Source organism: Oryctolagus cuniculus, chromosome 6 (assembly GCF_964237555.1).
Source record: "Oryctolagus cuniculus chromosome 6, mOryCun1.1, whole genome shotgun sequence".
Taxonomy (NCBI): domain Eukaryota; kingdom Metazoa; phylum Chordata; class Mammalia; order Lagomorpha; family Leporidae; genus Oryctolagus; species Oryctolagus cuniculus.
Genome location: NC_091437.1, coordinates 16,779,499 through 16,794,102, shown reverse-complemented (window position 1 = coordinate 16,794,102; position 14,604 = coordinate 16,779,499). Strand labels below are relative to the sequence as shown.

The 14,604-nt window shown below is 48.0% G+C and overlaps 1 protein-coding gene across 2 annotated transcripts in view; it reads right to left on the bottom strand.

Moving 5' to 3' along the window:
• Nucleotides 1-3,830: 3,830 nt before the first annotated feature.
• The window catches only part of CTXN3 (cortexin 3), a 70,813-nt gene continuing 60,039 nt past the window's right edge, over nt 3,831-14,604 (bottom strand). Inside the window, exons 2-4 of one of the 2 annotated variants that reach the window (XM_051843379.2) lie at nt 13,161-13,792; nt 9,317-9,412; nt 3,831-5,029 (exon numbers count right to left, since the gene is read on the bottom strand). In XM_051843379.2, coding sequence (XP_051699339.1) covers nt 4,685-4,930 — 246 coding nt within the window. In that variant the 5' untranslated portion in view covers nt 4,931-5,029; nt 9,317-9,412; nt 13,161-13,792 and the 3' untranslated portion in view covers nt 3,831-4,684. The remainder of the gene's footprint in view (nt 5,030-9,316; nt 9,413-13,160; nt 13,793-14,604) is intronic. The other variant, XM_051843378.2, reaches the window with a different exon arrangement.

Genomic DNA, 14,604 nt, shown 5'->3' with positions numbered 1-14,604 from the left:
AGAAAGGAAAATAGAGTGGGGACACAGAAGAGCAGGTCCTGGGAGGCTCCCTGTACTTCCTGCGATTCATGTGCTGAAGGCCACATGGAGGGGCAGGTGCCTATTTGTGTCCCTTCCTGTCACCCCGAGGAAGGGCACAGAAGCCTGAGCCCACGCTCTTCACGTCCTCTTTTCTCTCCTGAGCCCAGCCACTCCCACGCTCGGGTTTTCTGTGTTGGACCCTCTGCCGGCCAGCTCTGCCCTTGTCCTTGGCAGGGAGCTTCAGTTGCCTCCCCAGCCAGGCTGCGTGCTTACCCCTGGGCCCCACACCCACACCCACACCCACACCCACACCCACACCCACACCCACACCTCCGCTTTCGGAGTTTACACTTTTTGCTCCTTCTTTCCTTGGCACGTGTGTGAGACACCACTGGCCTGTGAGGTCGAGATGTAATTTATTTACTGATAACTAACAGTGCGAGTGTCCAGCATTTATTCTTGAGCCATCACTTGAGCCGCTGTCTCCTGGGACATTTCCTTCGGTCCTTGTCTTTCTCGGAGTGTTTTTACTTACCCGCCTCTGCAGAATCACCCTTTAGGGTAGGAAGGCTGCAGTTAGGCCCATTTTCAATGAGCTCCCCAGGAAAACCGTAAAGCTGGGGTGACCCAGGGTGGTAAGATTCTGATTACTGCCATTTGTATTTCCCATTTTCTGCACAACTTGCATAGCAAAAATTGGTGTTCCCATGAGGTCCCCCTCCCAACACATACTCCTCTGATGATGCCACAAACAGAGGTCCACGCCAGGCACCTGAACTATGTTTTGGTCACATCTTTCTTTCATTTATTATCTCCCCCAGCAAATTAGAAAATTACTCAAGAGAAAGAACTGAGCCTACTCTTCCTCTCTCTCCAGTGCTAGCCACGCCAGACTCAAAACAGGAGCTCCATAAGTACTTGAGTGCATTAGCAGGGACTCTCAAGAACATACGGAAAATATTTAATATGGACAAACATGACATAGTACACTGGAAGGAAAAGGAAAACCTCACTGTTAGTGGGTTCAAGAAGCATGTGTTACTGAGATAGAAAAAATGCTCAGGTGACTTAATGGACTACCACGTGACTGCAGATCGACAGTGTTTTGCTTTAGATCCAGAAACAAAGATTTCCAACAGCACCTACACGCTTGTAGTAGGCAGGAAACACGAGAAGATTCACTCTTTTTAAAATGAGTCATTCTTAGAGTGCTGTGATCAGTCATAAATTCTGCTGTTACAAAAGACTTTTGAGTCATTGGAGAGAGTTATGAAAAGAATCTAAGCCATCGTACATTAGTGGTGGGAATGCAAAACGATGCAACTGCTTTGGGAAATAGCCACACAGCTCCTCAAAAAGTAAAACATAGAGTTACCATATGAGCCCAGCAAATCGATGCCTTGGTGTGTGCTCAAGAGGAGGCACAGCCCAGGCCCCCCGACACTGGTACCCACACGTTCACTGCTTATTCATGATAGCCAGTGGATAACCAGGACAGCCAAAGGATTCAACACAACGTGATGTATTGAAGCACTGCAATACTATCTGGTCAACAAGGGAAAGACCCTGAAAGCATACTATGTAGAAGCAAGGGATGGTTGTCTTAGTGTCGCATGTCAAGCCATTGCTTGGGACGCCCACAATCCCACGTCCAAGTGCCTGGGATGTAGTCCTGCCTCCTCTTCTGTGGGGAGCAATCCGGACTAGACTGAGTTACTGGAATTAAGACTTATTCTATGCATCTGCTCTCCCACAATATGGCGCTGGGAGAGAAGTAAACAGCTTCTGCACAGCTGCCTCCAGTTCAACCAATAAACTGTAGGACTTGCTCCTGATTGGAGAAGAGCAGCGTACTCGGCGTGTGGGCAGCCGAGTTGGGATTGGCAGAGGAGGACTATAAAGGAGGAGAGAGACGGCATGCACCGGGAACATCTAAGGGGAACACCTAAGGGGAACACCTGTGCAGCCCCCGAGAGAGCCGGCTGGCGGTGTGCCGCTCCCCTGCGGAAGTGGGGAATGTGGCCAGGGGGAACTGCCCTTCCACGGAGGTGGAAGGGACAGTAGCCAACCCGGGAAGAACCAGCAGCAAACCCGGGGAGGGCCGAGCAGACGAAAGAACAGCGCAGGGTCCTGTGTCGTTCCTCCACGAAGAGGGGGAGCGACACTCTTCTGATCCAGCTTCCTGCTAATGCACACCCGGGGGGGTGTGGTAGGGGGTGACAGAAGGCTCAAGTACTTGTATTCCAGTCACCTACATGGGACACAGGATAGAGTTCCTGCCTCCTGGCTTTGACCTGGTCCAGTCCCAGCTGTTGTGGGCATTTGTTGAGTAAAGAACACACAGGAGAACTCTTTCTCTTTCAAATAAATACAAGTAAATTTAAACATTTAAATAAATAAGCCAGACACTAAAGGCCATGCTATTGATACCACTTGTATGAACTTTCAGCACTAGCAAATTCATAGAAACAGAAAACTGATTAGCATTACCAGGAGTTAGGTAGGGGGGAATGGGAAGTGACCGTTAGTGAATACAGGACTCCAGAATGTGCAGGTGGTGATGGGTGCCCAACTCTGTGAAAATACGAAAAACTGCTGAATGGTATACTTTAAAAGGGTAAGGGTTATGGCATGGGAATTATATATAATTATATATACATATAATATATATATAATATACATACATATATTATATATATATATATATTTGACAGGCAGAGTTAGACAGTGAGAGAGAGACACAGAGAAAAAAGTCTTCCTTCCGTTGGTTCACCCCCCAAATGGCCGCCACGGCTGGCGTGCTGTGCTGATCCGAAGCCAGGAGCCAGGTGCTTCCTCCTGGTCTCCCATGCAGGTACAAGCGCCCAAGCACTTGGGCCATCCTCCACTGCCTTCCCGGGCCACAGCAGAGAGCTGGCCTGGAAGAGGAGTGACCGGGACTAGAACCCGGTGCCCATATGGGATGCCGGTGCCGCAAGCGGAGGATTAACCAAGTGAGCCATGGCACCGGGCCCATGGGAATTATATTTGCTTAAAGCATGTGTCAAGAAAAACAAAAAAGATTCAAGGAGGTGAAAGGAGTGGGGAGTGGAAGCTGAACATCAAAAAATCCAAATAATATTAAAAAAAAAAAAACAACAAGAATTACTACTAAGGTCTGCCTTTTTGGACATAGATTTTTAACGTGTTTTTCATCAAAAAAAAGATGACTAGCTGTGGAAAAAATTCAGAGAGATTTTAAATATAGCCTACAGGGTTTGGTGTGGACACAGTTTTGCTAACAATGAAAGTTGGAATAAGGGGGCACTGACGTTTCCCTTCTGGTAGACACACAGGTGGCATGAGTTAAACGACCTCTGGCACCCTGCCTTTTTTTTTTTTTTTTTTTTTTTTTAACAGGCAGAGTAGACAGCGAGAGAGAGAGAGGTCTTCCTTTTGCCGTTGGTTCACCCTCCAATGGCCGCCGCGGCCAGCGCGCTGCGGGCGGCGCACCGCGCTGATCCGATGGCAGGCGCCAGGTACTTATCCTGGTCTGCCATGGGGTACAGGGCCCAAGCACTTGGGCCATCCTCCACTGCACTCCCTGGCCACAGCAGAGAGCTGGCCTGGAAGAGGGGCAACCGGGGCAGAATCCGGCGCCCCGACCGGGACTAGAACCTGGTGTGCCAGTGCCGCAAGGTGGAGGATTAGCCTAGTGAGCCGCGGTGCCGGCCACTCTGCTCTGTTTTTACATGTCGTGAGTGACCTCAGCACTCAACACTGCACACCACCTCCAGGAAGCCAGTCTTGGTGAAACTAGAGAGGACACATTTCTGTTTCCCGAAAAGTTTTATTTGGTGACTACACACAGACATCAACATTCATTACTCTCAAGACTGTAAAAGCCTTATCCTCTAAACAATATTTGCTTTAAAAAAAAAAAAAAACTTGCAGCAACACTTACAACCTATTTTTCAATCATTTAGATAAAGAAAGGAAATCCAGGTTATATATAGTTACCTCTACACATGTTGTTAATATGTATACAGAGAATGTACTTGACCTGGTACATCGTTTCTAAACCTCGATAGCCTTTAAATTTAGTTCCATTTAAGAAGTAAGCTATCACCCACACTCATATTGTCTACCATCAGCAGAAATGTCACTTCTCAGTTTGTCACTTCTCATTGCTTCCCAGTGGTCGCTGCTTTGGAACGTGCTGGAGTTCCCCTCGGCATCTCCTTCCTCACTCTGTCCAGCACCCAGATGCCCAGGCAATAAACTAAATGGAGACATGATTGGAACAAGGCGGTCTATTCTCGGTCTTGTCTGCAGGTTCAGATCAGTTCCTTCCCAGTCTTCTCTGGTCGGATCAGGTCCTGCTCCACTTTGTGGCAAAGTCTACGAACACCAGTGCTCTTGGTTTCAAGATCACACATCCTCATTCATCGGGTTAACACAGAAAGGTAAACTTTCCCATTTGGGGTTAGTAGCATACACCTGCATTTCCGACATTCTCAAATGTCTTTAACCCAACTGCATGATCATGGAACAATGGGCTGGGGTGGGGCCTAGAGCTGGATATTGTTAAGAGCTTGACTTATTAAGAACATTAGCTAAAGGGAATCTGTGTCATCACATGCAGCTCTCTGCCTCCTCGGGAGGAGGCCCTGCTTTCCCCCCACTAAGCCAGGGCATGGTCAAACTGGCCTTTCTCCAGGCCTTCAAGTCCATCGGCCCAGGTTGAGGTTGGCATGCTCCGGTAGGGGTCCAGCAGAATCCGGAAGCACCTGACGATGAGGATGCCCAAGAAAATAAACAGCAGAATCACAAACACAAATGTCGTTTTCTGCTCCAGAGACATGCTAGACTCAGATGACACGTTGCCCAGGGGCACCAGGGGCGAAGGGACGGGCTGCCCACCATCCATCGTCCAGGGAGGCCAGAGCACGGCAGCTCCTGGTTTCCTTTTCTTCCATCATCAGTCTGCTGAGATCATGGTGGCTGTGCCCTGCAGAGGCCAAGTTATCTTCAGGGAGAAAGAGAAGGAAAGTGAGTAACCATCAGGTAGCCATGGTGTTGGGTTGGCGCATAGGCATATTTTCAGAGAGAAGAAACATGCAGCTGGTTGCTTCTAATCAAGGACGCTTAATTACGTACAAGTGTGGGATAGAACATCTTACTATTGTACAAAATTACCAGAGTGTTCTTTAGAACGGCCACCCGGGGCCAGCAGAGATAGGCAGGGAACGCACCTATGATCCAGCAGACGAGACAGGTGCAAGGTAATGCTGATGTCAGGATGTGCTGTCAAGTGGACATCCAAACCCAGCCTCCCCTGCCAAGTATCTTCCAGTTTCCCTCCAGTAATAGTTCTATTTATTTATTTATGTATTTGAAAGGCAGAATTGCAGAGGGAGAGGTCTTCCATCCACTAGTTCACTCCTCCAAATGCCGACATTGACCAGGGCTGGGCCAGGCCAAAGCCAGGAGCTTAGAACTCCATCCAGGTGTCCCATGTGGGTGGCAAGGGCCCAAGCATTCAGGCCATCTCCCACTGCTTTCCTAGACCCATTAGCAGGGAGCTAGATTGCAAGTGGAGCAGCTGGGATGCAGACCAGCATTCCGATATGGGATGCCTTCATCACGGGAGGCTGCCCTCTATTACCCTCACAACATTCCTAGACAACATTCTTAGGGGCACTGAGTGCCGAGGAGCTTTGTACCAGGGCTGTGACGTACGTCAGCCACTATGCCATGAGCTCCAGAAAAGCTGGGATCGCTAAAGGCCCAAGGTAAGGAAGCGGAGGCTAGAAGTGGGGTTCAGTACAGAAGCTTGCTCAGGGAGCACTGGGTTGGGGGCTGTGGGCTCTGCTCTACCGCTAAGTGAGGAGGTGACCTTGGAGAGGTCGCCAAGATGTAAAAATCCAAGTAGAAATGCCTGCACATCTCATGGTGCTATGATAAGGATGAATGTCTGTGAAAACCCTTTGAAGGGTCTACAAAGAAGAGGAGGAAGCAAAAGCAAAACAAAGTGGTGCCTCGCTGAAGACTCAACACAGGAAGCTACGCTCTTTTCTGCGGCAGTCAAGGGAGCAGGGAGGCATCTCGGAGTCCCTAACCATCACGTTCCCTGCGCTGTCTCTTTTTTCTTCAGCGAACGAAGGCCAGATTCAATATTTGACCCTGCAACACCCAGGGAATTGAGCCAGGGGAAAAAGAATTGATCGACGGCATGATTTTCAAAGGACAGTTTTTCTTGCAGTGCCTTCCTTTCATTTAAGAACTTTTGGTAGTGAGGAGGAAAGAAAAAGGACAAGTTACTACTATTTCCATTTGATTGCTGGGAAAATGGAAGTATATGGATATTACTGTTCACTCACAAAGGCAAAGCAAAGTACACACAAAGGACATGAGAAGCTTCAGATCCTGGACTAAACCTATTTAAGTCAAATTTTGTAAAGAAAAATGTGTATGAAGACATCAACATATAGAAAACCGTGACATATTTATGACAAATTTGTCAATAAGAAAAATGGCATAGCAGAGTACTTAGCTACAACACTGACATGCATCCAAAAGATATCACACTCAAGGAAAATAAGCAGCCAAATAAAACAGAAATTATGACCCAAAGCATGAACACCGTCACCGCTGCATGAAGTACTGCACCAGTCATCATGATGACAGTCAGCAAAGGGGAGGACACCTCAAAGTTTACAAAAACCACAGTTTCAAAAACAGTCTATAAATGGGTATCTGGGAAGAAGGAATTGCCAGTTTAGGGTGACAGATCCCTTTGTACAGTCGTGTCTCTTGGAATTTCTTTTTCAAGGCAAGAATAGTTTCAAGATTCATGCCTCTTTTTTTTTTAAGACTGGGATACATTTTTGTTGTATTTTTAAAAAGCTAGCTCTGTAGGCACAGAGAGGATGTTAATGAATTGGCTTGGGTTGTGGTTGGCTTGCTTTTGAGCACCGCTTCTGTGTGGGTGTTGATTCCCACCCTGGAGAATCACTTTGGGATTGGAGGGGGAGATGGCAGCAAGTGAGGCCAGAGCCGTTGACGCAGCTCTCCCTAACATGTCAAACTCGGCCCATCGATGCCTACCGGAAATGCCCACCCCGGGCTCAGTCATACCACAGATGAGACAAAGCAAAGCCCTCTGATAATGGAGGGGCAGCTGCCTAGCCACATCTGCACGTCCATTTTTGCCTTGTTGTGTCCTAGTGGGGTGCCCCTCACTTTGACGCTGCTCTCTCACTGGTTTACCAGAATCCCGTACTAAGGCCATTTTTTTCTCCTAGAAGAGGCCAGTATTGTTCTTCATCTCAGGAAAGCTGACGCAGGTATGCATGTCTAGAAAGTTCTGGAAACACAGGAGCGCAAAGCCCACGAGCCATGTACATTTACAACACCAACATTTCTGGATGTGTAAATTCCAAAGCAAGCAGAAAAGACCTAGCAGGGGTAACTCTGAGCCTATGAAAGTGAGCCCTCGCCACCAGCATTGCAACCCCTTGTTCAGATGCTCCCCCAGCACTCCTGTCTCCACGTGTTGAGAGTCAGGGTGACACCCACGAAGAGTCTCCCCAGCCTTCTCCTCTACACAAGACAAAATGCCACATCACTTTCTCCTACAGTAATACCCCCTACCTGCTAGGCTCCACCGATACTCAGAACCACACACTTGGGGGCTGCAGTTACAGACGATCGTTCCAGAAGCCCCAGCAAATAATCTGGTCATCTTGACTCAGAGTGGGCATTTGGCACAGCAGTTAACAGGTAACTTGGGACACTCACATACCACATCTGAGTGCCTGGATCTAAGGCCTGGCTTCACTCCTTAGTCCAGCTTCTTTAATGTGCACCCAAAAAGATAGCAGGTGATGGCCCAAACACTTGGCTCACTGCCACCTACAAAGAAGACCCTGATTCAGTTCCTACATCTTGGTTTCAGCCTGACCCAGCCCCAGCTGTTACAGGCATTCAGGGAGTGAACCAGCAGATGGAATAGTCTGTCTCTCTTTTTACTTCCCCCCTCCCTCTCTCTCTCTCCCTGTAAGTAAGTAAATAAATAAATAAAATCCATTCTACTTCGCAATTTTTCTATCCTTTGATTACTAAAAGGCACAAGGCAAAAATAAGGCTAACTCTCTCTGTACCTGGTCACGTGTTTTAAGAATCCTGCTAAAACATAAATATACATATTTTTTTCTGACCCCTGTATCACCAGTCCCTACCAGATATACCAATTGATAAGCAATTAGAGGGCAAATTTTTTTTTTAGTGCCATCAAGTCAGGATTTAATTACAAACAGGAGCAACCCACAAGAGAGTGGAAAGAAAACAATCTGAGAAACAAAACTAAAGACTGGCACAGAACCCATCTCAGGAAGACTGCCTGGATTTTAGGCCACCAGAACACTCGCAGACATTCCCTCGGAGGCAAAAGGTTTTTGAAAACTCTATAGCACACTGTGAGTGGAAACCTCTCCCTCCCTGCAGCCCACGGAGTCCCAACTTTTGTTCAAACAACTGGTTTCTGCCAAACAATCAGACTCTTAAATTACAAAGTTTTACCAAGGTGGCAAGTTCAGATTTTAGCAGGAATTTGTCTGCTCCTGCTTCAATGTGCAGGGAGAAAGGGATTCGAGAGAAGAAGGCCTTGCTGAGAATGAGGGGCTATTAGGAAGGAGGTGGGGTACATCTGGGTGTGCCATGGGGGGGGGGGCAGCAGGAAAGGCCCGCGGAGGGAAGGCGGGTGGTGAGTAGATTCATGATGTGTAGGAGATGGTGAAAAATGGATCAAGAGAGAAGCAAATGCCAGCTATTTCCCACTTTTGCCTAGACTGATTGAAATCCCTGGAAGAGCCTGCTGGATTTGAAATCTGCAATCGGCTAATTAATAATGTACACGTTTGGAAAGCTCCACAACACATCTGAGTTGAAGCAAGTGTCAGATATATGGTCAGATGGAGAAAATGAAATATGTTGCATCGCCGATGGCTGTCAGATACATGGCAAGACAGAGAAAAGACAAGCACTGACTCGTGTGACCACCACACTCCAGAACTATTCAGACACCCAAACTGTTCAAATGTCTGAGAGCCAAATATCCCTTTTGGGTGAAAACGACTCTTAGAAAGTGTTCATGACTGTTTTTAACTGAACAGTGAAATCTTTCCTTAGGATGAACAATGACATCTGAACATTCAAAAAAAATGACTTCAGAAGATTCTGACATGCCCATCGTAAATGGAAAGCCTAACAAACGGCAGCTGTTGGAAGCGGAAGAAGGGCCGCAGCTACTTACCGCGCTGTTTCAGTCCTCACTGGTTTTCCCCATCAGGCAGCACATCCGTGTCTTCCCCTCGGCCAAGTCCACGTGTGTGTGCTCAGGAAATAAAATCTAATTTTAATAGTGGACCAACAAAGCCTTCATTAACCTTTCACAAAATCATATACTACACCCCGTCCCCGCATCGCGCTCCCTGTTCTGTGGGACGCCGACCAAGGACGGAGCACTCCAAACGCTTGGGAAGTCGGGGTGAGCCCGGCCCGGCCCAGCCACGGCCATTCCCTCTGTGAGCCTCTTGCTATAGTTCCAGTCACTTTCAACACCGCCGTCTCGGGCGGTGCTCACGCTGGCCGTGTGGACTGTATCTGGGTTCATCCTGCCCATCCCCGACCTTGCCTCTCCTCCCCAGAAAACCTGCGCACCCCAGCATCCACTGCCCATGAAGCCCCCTGAGGGGTTCCTGCTGCCCTGCTGTCTGCTGCTCCAGAAATCAGGACTTACCCTCACAGTAAGCGTGAACCAGAAACGAGTCCTTATTCTTGGCAGCATTTGCTAAGTAAGGAGTTACTTCCATCAGTTTATAAAGCAACTAAGTCAGGTCCCACTTGGCTTCCAGTGGAATGACCAACACGGTGATCTGGATAAACTTATATGGACTCGTGTTGGCGGACACCTGACGACAATGTCCTCAATTTGTTCTACTCCATCTCACACCAGCTGTTATTTGAACACCTGCCGGTTTTCCACCTCTTAATGCTCCCCTCCCTGCCCTTCTCCAACCTGTGGAATTTCTCCCTCTTGCTTTCTCAGGGTCCACAGCACATCCCCCTCCTCTCTACAGCCTCATATGTCCCCCTCCACCAAGACTGTGGCAGGGGCTTCACACTCTGTCCCCAAGGCCTTCCCTGCCCTCTGGGGCAGTGTGGATTACAGCACAAGTCTAGATGGCGTCCGTCTCCTTCCCTTCACTAAACACAGCTCCTTGAGGAATTCCTTGCTGTGCTGCCCTCAGTCTCTTTACATCTAGGTCGAATCAGATCTTCGTCCCCTTGCCATCCAGGGACCTGAATTCCAACATGCAGGTGCCAGGAAGTGATGATAAGAGGAAGCAGAGAACCATCTGTGGTCGCCCGACCTTGGATGCCAGATTATTGTGTTCCAAAGGATCAGACACGAAGTTCAGCTCACAAGGATCCTTGAATAGTCACAGATCCCGTGAGATGAAAAAGCCCTAAGTGAATAGGCTGTGAAATTTCCCTCAGCCTCGTGCGGTTGGATGGGGTCTGAAATACAAAAAACTCAGCCAGAGATAGAATTTTCCCTTCCTACTGAAAGGTCAACCCTTGCTTACCTAGTCCACTTTTTGATGAAGAAGGGCAATATCCTGAATTCTAATCCTACACGGAAACTCTTAAGGTCAATATGTACCCATCTCTGGCTCGCATCCCACGGACATTTTATTTCATTAGCATCTCATTACACAATTTTACAGTAAAGAAAAGTATTTTCTGGGAGGAAAATATATCTTAAAGCAATGACAGGTTTCTTTTCTTAAAGTGACAGCAGCAGAATCTGTTAAGTGCATCTGGCACCTTATTCTGCAGAAGCACACACAGCCCCTGGGTTCTGCAGTCTCAATTCTGTGGCCGTGGACTCAAGGGCCGAGCCTCTGGCTGCGGGTTGCAATGATAACTGTTGCAGCATGCATGCATATAGTGTGTCTTGAAGACAGAAGGGTGACGAGTGGATGTTTTCTGTATACTATCTGTGTGCAAAATGAGGTTTATTTCTAATTTCTGTTGTGCAAATGAGCACACTTTAAGAGATCACAGAGAAAGTACCTAGAATCCATAAAAATCATTACCAAAAAAGTAGCACCTCCCCAAGGCATGCTGGACCCCAAGTGTTTTCTGCATCGTATTGGAGGGAGTCAAGAGTTGTCACTCCTGTGCTGCAGTCAAGAAAGCCTGTTTGTATTTTAAGTACACCTAAACCACAATATTGCCACACCTATTTTTTTTTCTTTGCTATACCCAATTTTTAAAACTTCTCAGCCAGAAACCTCATCATGTGACTTGACATGTTTGCAAAAGCAGGTGTGAAAACAGGCTCTCTGTTGGGCAGAAACACTCACGGGAGCGTGCGGTTGATGAGTCTATGGGGTGGTCAGGACACCTTGTACCACAGACACGCTGCGAACCTTATTTCTATCTACCTGGCAGACTGAGGAGAGCAATCCGTAGGCTCCTGCCAGCCAGGGAAACAGCCAGCCTGTGAGGACTGAATTTGCAGCCACTGGCAGAGGCGAACTTGAAGTGCTGCATTGTTGGGCAGCAGCTCTGTAGCCGATGGAGAAGAGTGAACACGGCTTTCAGTGATTAAAGTAACACAAATCCTGACGCTGAGCCTCAGCACAATACACTCCCTCCTTTCTGAGCTAAAGAAATCATCAGCTGCACTCCCATTTGTAGAATTGGAACTGGAGCATCTTCAAACACCCATGGTGACATCCCCCCAACAACTGGGATCCCCCACCTAAGCCAGGCCATCATCGAAGGAACAAAATCATTCCATGCTGCTTTTGGAAATTCGGCATATTGGCCCGAGAACAGTACCCTGTCTACCAGGACACACACACACAAAATACCAGGTAAAGAGTTCCTGGCTCTTCCCAAGTGCTTCCTCTATTTTAAATCTCCCCACCTCACCTTCCTTGATTTTAACCAACTTGAACACAGGCCAACGTCTATATTGCACCCCCTCCCAAAAGAAAAAAAAAAAAAAGAAGCCCACAGCCCTCCTGTTACAATGCAGTAGCTCCAGAGCTTCAAAATCCACAGGACGGCTAAGAGCGAATGTCATTTCACACTCTGGGAAGAACAGACCCACGGCTACAGACAGCCCACAAGCAGTGCGACTAAGAACACGGCAATGTGGTCTCCACAACTGTCAACAGGCATGTCGGGAAGTGTCGCCAGCCCCCACCGCTGCACCCGCAGGGCTGCCCGCCGCTCAGCCCTGCAAAGTCAGCCTGCAGACACAGCTGCCCGGGGCTGGGAGTGGACCTGGCCATCCCCGCTCGCTGCTGCTGGTCAGCTCCGGGTCAGCAGGAGGCCTTCCTCTGCGGCCTGAGCCTCCGCCTTAGCAGTACTTCTCCCCCTCCTCAGCTGGCTCCTAACACCTGCTGGAAGAGTTTCTAAGGGACTGCAGAGCAAAGCTGCAGCCCAGCTGAGAACGCTAGAGCAAAAAAAAAACCACGCGGGGGCCCAGGCAGAAGCCAGCAGCATCAAAAGGCACTGTTAGCACACTTGTGACTCCAACCACAAGCCCTATTTCACCTGGCTTTCTCTCCCTCCCCTGGCATGTTCCAATGAGGAAAAGACAGCTTGTTGAAAGCTCACAAGGCTAGGACTGCACACTGCTCATCAGCCGGGGACAGCCGGCACTGTCATTAGAAGTTGTGCTCCTTGGTAAACAAATCCGAACATCCTTGTTCCACTGGGGGAGGTTGGATGTTCTAGGTGAATGGGAAGAAACATACTACAACGGGCAAACAGCTTTTGAGAATAATTTACTGCATCGTAGATAGGAAAGGAAAAATCCTATTTTCTTACTCCTCTACCCAGTCTCACTGTCATATTAAACTTAAGCATGCTCTAAAAATAAAGGCATCATCACATTTTACTCTCTCCTATTAACTTTACCTGGCAGCTGTTTAATTAGACTTTATCTAACAGCTAGATTTAAATTCAGAACTTGGACCGAAAAGGCATCCATGCGATGAATGCTTGTGCATAAATAGTAAAGTTAGAGAAAAGCATCTAATTAGCCCATTAAAGAGACAGCCTGGGTCAAGTACCTGGATCTTGATGAGCACACGCGGGATCCACTGCCCGGTGGAGCAGTTACAGGTAGTTAGAAGCCTCTTTAGTTTCCATTCTTGCCGACCAAGCTGTGTTCAAGCAGTAGACAGTGGTATCTGCAGGCAGCTGATGGCACACGCCAGCTCGGAAGCTGTTGTTTGCAGGCTCAGAAACTTCCCATTAGAACCCTGAGTTGGAGGAGCATTGCCTTTCTGTGTGAGGCATCATTAGTGGCCAGTACAGCTGCTGCTCCGAGGCGAGCCCTGATTTCAGTTCAGTTCTGCCTCAGCAACTCTTCGGAGGATTCTGCTTCAGTGAGTGGAGCAGTAGCCTAGCAGTGATGCTGAAATCATCTTCAAGGAAGCATTAGCATTCTAAAGGAGTGCGGGGGGTGGAAAACATCACGGGGCATTCCCCTACCTTCGCAAAATCAAAACCACAAATCCACCAGGGCTCTGTCTTCTCTATTGATCGCTGACATGATTCCTCTTTGGGGATGTCAATTAGCACCTTGCAGCAACCGCCTTCGTATTGATTATGGTTCGTGACCTTCAGGCCATCTCAATTAACGGCAAGCCTTCTAGGGAAGGGCACCAACTTAGCATCTGGGCGCTGAAGACTCCTTGTCCTATAGAAAGTAAAGTGACCTTTGAGAAAAGCACTGTTTATTGGAGGAAAACAGGAGGAAAGAACATGCAGAGGAAAGATTTTTAAAAGAAGCGAAGCAGGTTTGTACCACCTGTTTGTCAATTTGCTAGGCTGTCGGCTGTCAGGTGCAATGTCTCTCTGGCCAGCCTGGATAATTGTGGCCTTGGCTGTTCTCCAGCAAAGCTCAGGCCACCTGAGACCAATTGATGATTTAAGAAGCTAGAACTTTGTTGAGAGAAAGTTGTTCTCCTACAGATCCCAGTTTCATGGCACCATGCGAGGCTCCCCAAAAGCGTTGTGGGAAAATGGAATTAAAAATGAGTTTATTTGGGTGCAAAAAAATTTCTTGGCATTCATGCATAGATTTTTTTCAACCTAATATGCATTTTGCATAAACGTTTTGAGGGCCCCTCATACTTAAATTACTTCTCTTGGGTACCATACCTACATATATTGGAGAATATTTGAGAATACAATCCATTTTTTGAAAAAATGCTTCTCTAAGATGGACCCAGCCCTGTGGTTGGGCAACTCTCCACTTTCTTTGTTGAAGGCCAAGTGCAATCAGCAGCAACACAGCCACCCAGCCAGTGACAGGTGCATGCTGTCTATAGCCACTTCTGACTGTGACTGCGGGCTGCACTGTCTCCTCGGAGCTAGGACCCTGAGCCAGAGCTCACTTCCTCAGAGGGAAACCCCACCAGTTCCCAGCAGACAACAATGCTGCAGGGGTCTCAGCCTCACGAAGACCCTTGAAAACCCAAAGCTTACTGCTAGGATCTAATGGCAGAG